Source organism: Lonchura striata, chromosome 3 (genome assembly GCF_050655825.1).
Source record: "Lonchura striata isolate lonStrDom1 chromosome 3, ASM5065582v1, whole genome shotgun sequence".
In the NCBI taxonomy this organism is placed as follows: domain Eukaryota; kingdom Metazoa; phylum Chordata; class Aves; order Passeriformes; family Estrildidae; genus Lonchura; species Lonchura striata.
This window is the reverse complement of record NC_140705.1, coordinates 91,463,415-91,474,399: the sequence shown is the minus strand read 5'-3', so window position 1 is coordinate 91,474,399 and position 10,985 is coordinate 91,463,415. Positions and strand designations below refer to the sequence as shown.

Below are 10,985 nucleotides of genomic sequence, written 5' to 3'. Positions count from 1 at the left end.
TTGTTTTTTTTTCTTGTGCCTCTTTAACACAAGATTCCTGAGCAGATGTTGGATCAGGAGCTCCATACCAGAACTGGACTCAGGACCTCTTTACCACAGTTTCTTGCTGCAGCTGATCTTGAGATTGAAAATGTCATTGGTTGAGGATAAACTAAAGACAGGCTGTAGAGAGTCTCTCAGGCGTGTTTTACATGGTACCAAGCCAGGCCCCAAGGCACAGAGTGTGAGATAAATGAACTGGGAGGTGTGTGGGGTTGAATGGTGTTCATGACATCTCAGAAAATTCTTCTGAAGGTCCAGGCAGGACTTTAAATCCAGGAGTCTAGCAAGGATCTTGCTTTACCCTGCTCTCGGCACATGTGCAATGGCACCCCAAGGCTCCCCAGTTAGCAGCAGGACCAAAGCAAAAAGAGCTACTCAGTGGGGTTTTATGCCAAACCCACTCTTCTGTCACTGTTTGGAGAGATCCAGCCTCTCCCAAGCTCCTGAGACTGCTGCAAGCACTCCCTGTAAACAAGCAGTAGTTAACATTCAGCCTTGCAGCTGAGGCGTTTGGTGGTGATGGGTCATGAGCAATTGTTTGTCTTCCCTGAGTGGATAAGCATGCAAATAGAGTCAAGAAAACAGAACTGCCCAAAGCCCACAGATTTGCTGGCGTTCATTTTAGTGAAAACTATTGATGGTAAGTCTCAAAAGTCTGTTAGAACAGATATATGAAGCATGAAGGGGGTTTTGTTTGTTTGTTTTGTCTTTGGGTTTGGTTTTTATTTATAACCCTATCTTGAGCCTGACAGAAAATGGTTAGTTCTAAAGTTTTGATTACATACCCCACAAAAATTTTATTTAAAATGACCATATTTCAGAATTTTTCAGATCCTGCTGTGACTGCTGAAGGGTCACATAAAATTTGTTTCTGTAAGCAGAGCAACATGCAACTCTGAAATTCATTTTCACTGAATATTTTTACATTCAGGTAAAGCTTCCTCCCACACTGAAAGCACACTTCACAAGCCTGGCCCCAGCAAACTCATTTACAAAAAGATGCAAATCGGTATTTCAAATGCGGATGGTGCCTGCAGTATACGCAGGTTTGACTGTCAGAAGGTGGATATTCCTTGTTTACTGATAAATTCAAATCTGTTCACCCAGGAAAGCTTTAAAGCCTTGGTGACAAGGAGAAAGCCCTGAATGCTCAGGCTGGGAGCTGCTGGCAATTCACAGGCAGCTGGAGGGGGGCTCTGCACCTTTACCAGTGTGACCCCCTCGGCTGGGACAGGGTGAATGGTGTGGGAAGAACAGGACCAAGAACTCCAGCAAGATGAGAGGGGAGTGCTGCCAGGAGGAACCAGCCATTGTGAAGGGGGGCTAAGAGGCAAAAGGGGATGAAAGTCATGATGAAATGATTCTTTAGCTATTTCTTTTAAGTAATGGCTAGATTTGATTTATTTTTTTTTTCCTCCGTAGAAGATCTCAGCTCACTCTGGCCCATCAGATAACAATTGCTGACAGGCATCCAGAATTAATAGGCAATTTGAAGCTACTTCTGGCTCTTGTGAGCATTTCTGTTGGTCCTGTGTAATGGTTGCACATCTCAACAGCAATTCCCTATGATGTGCCAGGCTTCTTCTGGCATCTTTAGTCACCAGCTAGGAGCTGCATTGCATAAAACTAACAGATTCCTGTTTGTACACTGTTTTCTGTGTTTCTACAGCTCTCCTGCTTTTGGGGGTCCGTGGATTCTGTTTCTCCTGTAAGCAGCATGTCACAGGCTGCAGCAGTTGTAGCAGCTCCAGAGTGTTTGATTTCCCTGCAATCCCTGTGCCACAGGAGAAGAGTTGTTTGGGTTGTACAGGCACTGCTGGTAGTAGGAGAGGATTTAATCACCCCATCTTTCTGTAAGATCACACTCAGCAAATACTCTGCCACTTTATTTTATATTTTCCCCCTGCCTTCTTCCAGGAGGTCTCCATTGCCCATAATGCCAACACACCATGATTTAGCCTTGCCCCAGTGAAGTTCATTCTGGGGGAAGGAAGTAGGCCCTTAGTTAGGGATGAGGAACTCCTCCTTCCTCCAGCCTATTTAAGTCAATACAATTCCTCTAACTGAAAGTCCTCCCTGATTTCATATTATAAATGAGGTGTTCCTTGGAGCTATGGCAAGAGATTTGTGGCAGTACTAATGCAAAATTTAATTTCCTGGTATTCAGTCTCAAACAATTGATAAAGCTGGTTATTCAGGAGCCATTCAAAAGTCCTGAGCTGTAAATGTATTTATTAGCTCCACTGTGCTTACAGCAGCCCAAGAATTTCACTATGTGGATTTTTTGTCTGTTTTGCATTAGCATATGAGCACAGATTACAGGGACTAGAACAATATTGGTGTTAAAAATTGCCTTTCACAAAAATACAGCTGAATGCTAAATGTGTTTAAAATGGGGAGGAAAAAGCAGGTTCTTTTATTTCAGTCATAAATACATACTTAGTGAAATATATTATAAATGGGGAAAAATACATATACTGGATGTAGGACACCTGTAAGATTAATCTGAGGACAGAGGTGAGAGGGATTTTTATCATATAAATGTCATTCTGTGCCTTTTACTGAAGCTGTTGTGGTATCAAAGTGATGACTTGATGTCCTGTTTTCTAGCACAAGGTAACTGTGATCACATCTTCCTCCTTGAACATCCATAGCAGAGGCAGGCTGGGGAAACTCCAGGGAGGCTTAGGAAGTCTTGGGAACAAGGAACTGCACAAAGGCACTCACTGTGCACGTTTGTGTTTCGGGTAGATGTGTGAAGGTTGCCTGGGTGGGGGCATGGATGAAATAGGGCATTAGGTGTGCAGAAATCCAGCAGGACATGAAGAACTCTGAGATAGCAAGAGCAGCCAGCCTGAGGTACTTCTGCTAAATTGAAACAATCCTTGAAGGCTTCACAAGTGTTTGAACTTCAAAGGCAAATCACAAAGTGTGTCTGAGGTTAGATGACACCCTGCCTGTGAACCAGCACTAGCATACAACTCCTCTGGCCTTAGGTTGTGTACATGTGCAGAGTTCATCTTTCCTTTCCATTTTTTGCTGCTCTCTGTCTGCTTAACTTTTTTGCTTGTGTCACCCATCTCAAGAGACTGAGTCACAGTAGTAATCTGTTTGAATTACTTGCTCCCAGTACATTTTTTGACACACAAATGATTCAGCTTCCCAGAAGGGTCTGTCACGTGAGAGAGCAGAGCTTTCCTCTCTATTACGAAGGTCACTCTCTCTGACTATCCCTTGGCTCCCTTTAACACCATCCACCAAATGATCACTCATCTTTTCCATAATCAGTCCATTAGCACAGTTTCTTCCCCTCTCTCACAACTTACTTCCAGCTCTTTGTTCAACACCCTTATTTCTGCTGATGTTATTTAAGTTCTGGAGCTTCATCCTTTGACTCTCCTTCTGACACCTGCTTAGATCCCTAAAATCTTCCTGTGCTGCTGTCATTGCTTCATTCAAGAGACTCTCCTACTCCACTTCTGATGTACAAGGGGAGTCTCTAAATACATCCTCACTGCCACCCTTGAGGACAGTCGTGAAAGATTCATCCTGACTCAAGCAAGCTCCTCCACTTGCTCCACTTCTGCCTCTGGACCACTGGCATCCAAATGAATTGACCAGTCATGCAAAAATGTTTTCTGAGCACTGGGTTTTCTGACTGAGTGGCACATATCAAAATGCCAGTTAAGTCAGCTCTTCTCCCTTTCTTTGTGTGGAACAACTTGTGAAGACTGGGAGTATCACCCTGATTTTTTAAGATTTTCTAAAGCCTTCTGAGTTTACATTCTTGTAGAAAACTTTCTCACACGACTTTCTGTAAATAACCTATTGTTTTACATTCCTTCATAGAGGCGGAGAAATTTGATGTACTGGTAGTTTGTCCAGTGTCCTTGGAGAGGTGGTTGTGTTCACCCTCCAATCCACTGTCACCTTTGGAAAAGTATAAATGTTGGAGTCAGAAATAAAACTTCCTCTTTGTTACCTTTACAATAGCAGCAGCTTGTGTCAGGCTTTCACAGGTTCTGTAGTGACACTGGGAGAGTCTGCAGCCCGTTCTGGCTGGGATGAGAAGGCCCAAGGATGATCCCCATATGGATTTCCTAGGAGAACAGAAGATGCTCCCCCCTCAATACTTGCTCTGCCAAACAACTTTTTCAGGGGCTACTGACCAACATGGGTACATGATCCAAACTGATGCAGATGGCCCCTGCTGCTGGCCAGGTTTGATTTTCTCCTTGCATCCAAGTTCTCTTCCACTTGCTCCAGTGGCCTTGATGAATGCAGCCAGCAGAAAATGATCTGTCTGGACCTTAGTGCAGCAGGAGTTCCCCAGTGAGGAAGAACTTTGTGGTTCTTGCAGAGAGAAGGCCTGAGGAACTGGTTCTAACAACAGAAAACTTTCCCAGATAATCTCCACGTAGAACTCTTCTGGCAGAAGCACCAGCCTTTTTCTGCAGCTGATATATCATGCACTGGTCATGTCTGCCCAGCCCAGAGCGGGGCAGGAGGGGCCCAGCCCAGCCATCCTCGAAGAACAGCAGCAGGCACAGGGCCTGGTGGGCACAAGGGCTGAGGAGCCACGAGATCATGTCTGCTCTCTGCCAGCACAGGGGCTGTCCTGGCTGTGCCAGTTCCAGCTGTCAGGAAGAACTTGCTACACACACTGGAACAGATCCCCCAGAGAGACTAAGGAATGTCCCTCCCTGGAGACACTCAAGAACCACCTGGACACAATCCTGTGAGGTGCGCTCTAGGATCACCCTGCTGGAGCAGGGAGGTGACACCAGATGACCCACTGTGGTCCCTTCCAAAGCAAGCCATTCTGTGATTCTGTAACAAGGTGGGTAACCTTGTCACAAAAGGAACCTGCAGGAGCTGGTGCTGTCTCAGGGCCCCACTGTACTCCCCCCCACCTCTTTTCCTGTACCTCTGAGCAGCCCCAGGAGCCCTAGTGCCCACAGGGGACTCCTGAGGATACCTGACTTCCCTCTGCCAGCCCATTAATCCCCACCTGCTGCCAGGCTCTCAAGCACCCACTTCTTTCCTTGGCACACACACAGGATGGGATTCCTCCTGGCACCCCCTTGGCATTGCAGGGGGCACCAGCCTTGCCAGCACTCCGTGCCTGACTGGTTCCCAGTGCCGGGGTGCAGCAATATCACCGGTGCCACAGCTCTGTCTGGCAGGGGCCACAGCAGGCAGGCAGGAGCAGAGGCAGCTTTTCCTGCCTCCTGTGTTTCTATCCCAGCAGAGGAGCTGCCCTGGCAGCCCCAGGTCCTGCCTGTAGCATCATCCCCAGCTGTGTCTATATCTCCCACACACAGAAGGTCCAAGCCAGGCTACTTCTCATGCAAGTCTATTAAAGCAGGCGTGCAGGTTAAGGTGGCTACCGCGGCACAGCAACGGGCTCTCGTTCCTGTGGAAGGCAGCCGGGTGCTGCTGCGTTACCCCATCCAGGACGGGCCGGGCACTGTCTCGTGGGGGTGTCTTCTGCATCGCCTTGGGAGCTGCCGTGCTCGCCTGTCCCAGGCAGGGCCGCGGGTCCCGGTGCTGTTACAGCGCCGGTAGGCGCGCTGGCCTGGCAGGAAGTCCTGCAGGAGCCGGTGCACAGCCCGGGGGTCGCCAGGGTCTGCTGCGGGCTCCCCGGGGTTGTGGCACAGGCCCCCGCATCGGGGGACGGGCACTGATCGGGGGCAGAACTATGTGGGGCCGAGCAGCCTGAGGCTGCCCACCCGGCTGACTGAGCTGTGGCAACCCCTGGCTCCCGGCCCCTGGGGGCCGCCAGGGCCTCCTGGGCGCTTCCCGGGGCGATGGCAACGTACCCAGGGGATGGCAATTGACCGGGGGCTGAGCTTCCTGGGTGTGAGCTGACTTAGGCTGAGCATCCTCAGCTTGCCCAACCAGGTGAAGGAGCCATGGCAGTTCCTGGCTCCTGGCAGAACCGCCCGGAGGTTGCCAGGGGCTCTTGGTTGCTCCCCGGGGCGGTGGCACAGGCCCCCTATCTAGGCGACAGCCGGTGATCACTGGCAAGACTGTATGGGGAAGAGCTTCCTGGGGCTGAGCTTCCTTGGGCTGCCCCACCACCAGGTGAAGGAGCCATGGCAACTCCTGGACTTCAGCAGAGGAGCCTGGGGGTTGCCAGGGGCTCCTGAGGGCTCCCTGGGTTGGTGGTCCAGGCACTCTATCCATGGGACAGCTACTGATCCGGGGCTGAGCTTCCTCAGGCTGCCCTACCAGGTGAAGGAGCCATGGCAGCTCCTGGCTCCCAGCAGAGCAGTCCAGGGGCTGTAGCAGTTCTGGAGGGTCAGACTTGGGTAGGCAGCAGCTGCTCTGCGGTCCCCCAGGAGGCAGCTTTTCCTGTGCCTTTCTGGACCAGGGGTCCTTGGTGGCTGTGTCCCCTGAGGGTGCAGGGAGCTGGGGAGTACTGAGTACAGTGGTGGAGGGCTTGTCCTGGGATCGACGCTTTGCCAGCTGGGGCTTCTTCAGGGCACAGCCTGTGACCATCAGCTTCAGCCCCACAGTCAGATATGAGGACACGGCTGCCTGCAGGAGGACACAAGGGGCAGCAGGGGTTTGGTGTGCCTGGGCTGTGGTTGTCCCCAACCCCCAGCCTACCTCCCTGTAAAGGAGCTCAAAGGCACCAATGGAACAGGTGGGGTTGTCTTTGCGGTCGAGCACGAGGCGCAGCGTGTCCCTCTGAACGTTGGCACACAGCTGGCGCGTCACCACTGAGGAGGGACTCATGGTGGGGCAGGAGTTGATTTCCAGCAGCCAGGGCTGGAAGTCCTCTGCGATGAGAAAGTCGGCTCCGAAGAGCTCAAAGCTGCCCTTGCGGGAGCCCACCTGGTCCCGGGTGCAACACAGGGCGTTCAGGATCGCTGCCTTCATGCCGGGCACCATCACCTGCTGCCAAGCATTTGCCTGCCCCAGCTGTGCCAGGTGGGCCTGGAACTGCTTGTTGGACCAGATCTTGTCGGGGGGCACACGGGAGTCCGGCTGTGATGTTTTGTATCGCTTCTGGACGGAGACATTGCAGAGGTGCCTAGCACTGGGGCAGGGAGAGCGGGGCTGGGTCAGGGGATGCCGGGGGCTGGACAGTGCGAGCTGGGGGTGAGGGGGCGACACTCACGGCTCCAGGTGACACAGGGAGAAGGGTTGGGAGCAGAAGCGCAGGTAGCAGTCTCGGTAGAACCAGACAGTCAGTGGTTTCCAGTCAGTCACCAGGAACCACTGCCGGATATCGAATTTGGTGCTGAAGATGGTCAGTGGCCGTTCCACGTACTTCTGCACCACCCACTTGCACGTCCGCGCCGGAGGTCCCGTGCAGCTCTGCGCCAGCTCCAGCACCTCCTCCAGCCGCGTCGTGCAGATGATGCCTGGGCAACACAGTGATGGTGGGATCCCCTCTCCGTGGGGATATGTGTGCCTCATGCTTCCCCCAGCCTTACCCCTGCCACGGGATTTGGCGCTGGGCTTGACGATCCAGACGTTGAGGTTGCCCTCTATGCCGAACTGTGGCAGCTTCTCCTCCAGGCGCTGCAGCAGGTCCTGGCACCGCTCCTGCTGCTCCCTGCCCAGCACCAGCCTGGTACCCTCACTGTGGGGGGACACGGGGGGCTCAGCACCAGCCCCGCCACCATCCCTCCTGCCCCTATCTTACTGAGCACCCACTGTGCCACACGGTAGCATTCTGGAAGGAAGCGGTCCCAGTCGATGCACGTGCGGCAGGGTGATGGGGTCTTCCTGTCGATGTCCTGGTGCCCCAGGATGCCCAGGTGCTGCTCACAGACCTCCAGGGCCTCCTCCACCAGCTGGGGATACAGGGGGGAGCACGGTTCTGCTGTGGACAGCATGGGGTGAGAGACAGGACTCCTACACCAGCCTTGGGGCAGAAGCACTGAGCCTTCCTGTGGGACAGGTTCCTTTGGAGCTAGGGCAGGGGATGGAGTAAGGGATCCCAAGCCACAGACATGAACAGAGGCTCAGCCTTCAAGCTCAGCCCTCAGACATGCCCTGATCTCCCTGTTTCATCTCTTGCCTCTGCCCTGCCCAGCCAGCTCTGTGCACTCACCTGGCACCTTGTCAGATTCTGGGAGTTGCTCTGTCCCCACTGGCCTGTCTCTGACCTTCTGCAGGGCCAGTTTGAGCAGGCTGCGAGCTGCTGTCAGGTGGAAATCCTCTGAAAGAGGGAAGAATCATTCCTAGCCAGTCTTGCACAGGACATGGGAAGACTGGAGCCCGAGGGGTGACAGGGGGCAGCAACCCCAGGCTCACCGATGAAGGCTTCCTGCTCATCCATGATCCCCAGCCGGTAGCATCGGGGGAAAAAGGTATTGAAGTCGACTTGCTCAAACCAGGGCAAGTTTTGCAGATTTTGGCACAGCCCCTCCTGTTTAGAGAAGCTTGTCATTCCCTTCTGGACACCCCCACCCCTTGTGTCCTCTCCCTGAGGCCCTGGGCTCCCACCTTGGTGCAAAGCGCAGACAGACGGGGATAGCGGTTCACCACCTCAATCCTCCGCAACAGCTCCTGGTCAGTGTTGCTAAGGCGAATGGTCCAGAGGAAGTTTGGCACCTGGTCCTGCACCAGGAAGGACTGCAGGAGGGAGTGGGCTGGGGTGAGCCAGGGAGCCCCACTCCTGCCCCAAGCTATGTCCTGCCCCTGAGGGTCCCAAGGGAAGGACATGGGGAGCTGTGACAGAGCTCAGCCCTAGCCCTCTTAGCTAACCATAAGGTCATGGATGTCATCAGAGTCCTCATTGCACTGCTCCATGTCTTCCTTCTTGTCTTCATCTTTCCTTTGCCCCTTCTTCTCCTTATCGTGTGGGTGGTGCAGGGGCTTTGCGGTGCCCAAGGAAGGCTGTGCCCCACCACGTGGGCTCAGCACTGCCTCCCCCTGCTCATGACCGCCACCACTTGCCTTCTTCTCCAGCTGCTGTTTGCTTCGGTCACCAGGCTGCTGCTTCAGCTGCCTGCCATTACAGGGCAGCTTCCTCTCCACCCAGCCCCGGGCGCGCAGCAGCCGGCGGATGACGGGGTAAGGGCCCTGCACTGCAAAGATCTTCTTCTCCTGCGGGACAGCAGCCAGTTCAGCCTGCCCACCCCCATGCTCTGGCTTGGCTCTCCTGAGCCACAGGCGCACAAAAGCAAGTATGTGCCATCTCGGGGCAGTGTGAAATCGAACCCCTTACCTTAATGGCCTTTTCCACATGCAGCCTGGCCTTCCTGAGCCGCTCAGACTCAGCTGCATACTGGCAGCCATCATGGTAGCCGATGTTGGCAGCTGCCTCCTGCCCTGTGAGGACAGCCCCACCTGAGCCCACTGTCCCCATGTCCCCACATCCCCATGTCTGAGGCCCACAGGCTGGCCAGATAGGGAGAGAACATGCTGACCTGTCTGCCTCTGCCTCACCAAGTCTGGGAATCCTGCCATGGCATTCCCTGGCCTGCCAAGCCTTCTGCCAGCATCCCAACTGCACTGCACAGCCTCAGGATGCCCCACTGTTTGTTCCCTTGTCCTTGGCCTGCTGGGCCAGGGGCAGCTGGGATGTCACCTGCTCAAGTATTGCCCCTGGCTGAGGGGCTGCTTTGTATCACACTGTCCCAGGCTAGTCTGATGGTGAGGGGAGCTGTGGGTGGCTCTGCCTCCTCCAGGCCAAGCAGGTTTTCCTATCCCTCCATCCCTTAGGGACTCCGGTGTCCTGCACAAAACATGACCTCCTTATTTCATCACCACTATGATGCCACAATGCAGGATGCTCAAAGCAGCCTCAATACACAGGCCCTGGTTCTCCCCTATTATGAGGGACTTTAACCACCCTGACACCTGGAGAGGCAATACAACAAAGTACAGACAGACCAGGAGGTTCTTGGAAAGCTTTGATGATCCCTTCCTGACACAGGTAGTAGAGGATTCCACAAGGAACGGTGTGCTGCTCAACCTTGTACTAAGAACTAGGAAAAGCCTCATTGGACATGTGAAGGCTGTGAACTATCCTAGGTAATCTCCATGACAGATCTCTGCCAGAAACACAGTTTTAACTTACAGTATTATTTCTGACTGCTGCTTGGTTTTATTTTGATGGCTACTGTTCAGCCAATTGCCCCTTTGCTTCTCCTTCTTTCAGAGATGCAGTTTCATTTACAATTGTTCATGGGCTCCTTGCCCATGCTGCCTTCTATGACTTAACTGCAGCTCTACTATTTTTGTTATTTACAATCATCTACAGCCAGCAGAAGTTTTATGCTGGCAGATAAAAATCACACACTGGTCATTCAGTGTGGTTTCACTCTGATTGCCCCTGAGGGATCTGTTAACAAGAACCTCAGTTACCCAGTTGCAGAGGTGGGTCACAATGTTAAACTGCCATCACAGACAGGCACCCTTGGCTCTGGTGGAGTGGTTGGTGGGGTCCAGACCTACTGGAACGTTCTTCTCCAGGAGAAGTCAGGACAAACCTCAGACGGTCATTTTTGGTGAAAGCTTTGCAGCTCTCAGGAATGCTCACAGGGAGCTGCTGAACCAGAAGTGGTTCAGAGGGAATGGGACATGAATCAGTTGCTTCAATTGGTCCTTCAGGAGGTTATAAAGCAAGATAAATCTCTTAGAAAGAAGATAGAGGCAAAAAATTTGGAACAATGGATGTGATGTCAATTTTGGATGCCCCAGAACAGTGTTTGTTAAGAACCCCCTCTGGCAAATTGGAAAAGCTTAGGAAAAATTTCCTGGAGGATAAAGAGATACATATTCAGGTTGGACATTAGGAGGAATTTCTTAATAGGAAGGGTTAATATTGGAATGGACTCCTCAGGGAGGTGGTGAAGTCACTGTCCCTGGATGTGTTTAAGGAAAGACTTGATGTGGCACTCCGTGCCGTGGTCTGGGTGACACAGTGGTCAAAGGTTGGACTCAATAATCTAAGTGGCTGGAACTCTGCAGTGCAG

At 52.6% G+C, this 10,985-nt stretch overlaps 1 protein-coding gene across 1 annotated transcript; it reads right to left on the bottom strand.

The window, feature by feature from the left end:
* Window positions 1-2,424: 2,424 nt before the first annotated feature.
* LOC110475795 (tubulin tyrosine ligase 3) lies at window positions 2,425-10,211 on the bottom strand. The gene is given in 7 exon segments (XM_085576223.1): window positions 2,425-7,090; window positions 7,172-7,617; window positions 7,620-8,023; window positions 8,209-8,431; window positions 8,509-8,733; window positions 8,770-9,227; window positions 10,187-10,211. Coding segments are annotated over 7 exon segments (3,276 nt in total). The 3' UTR covers window positions 2,425-5,595.
* Window positions 10,212-10,985: the final 774 nt, after the last annotated feature.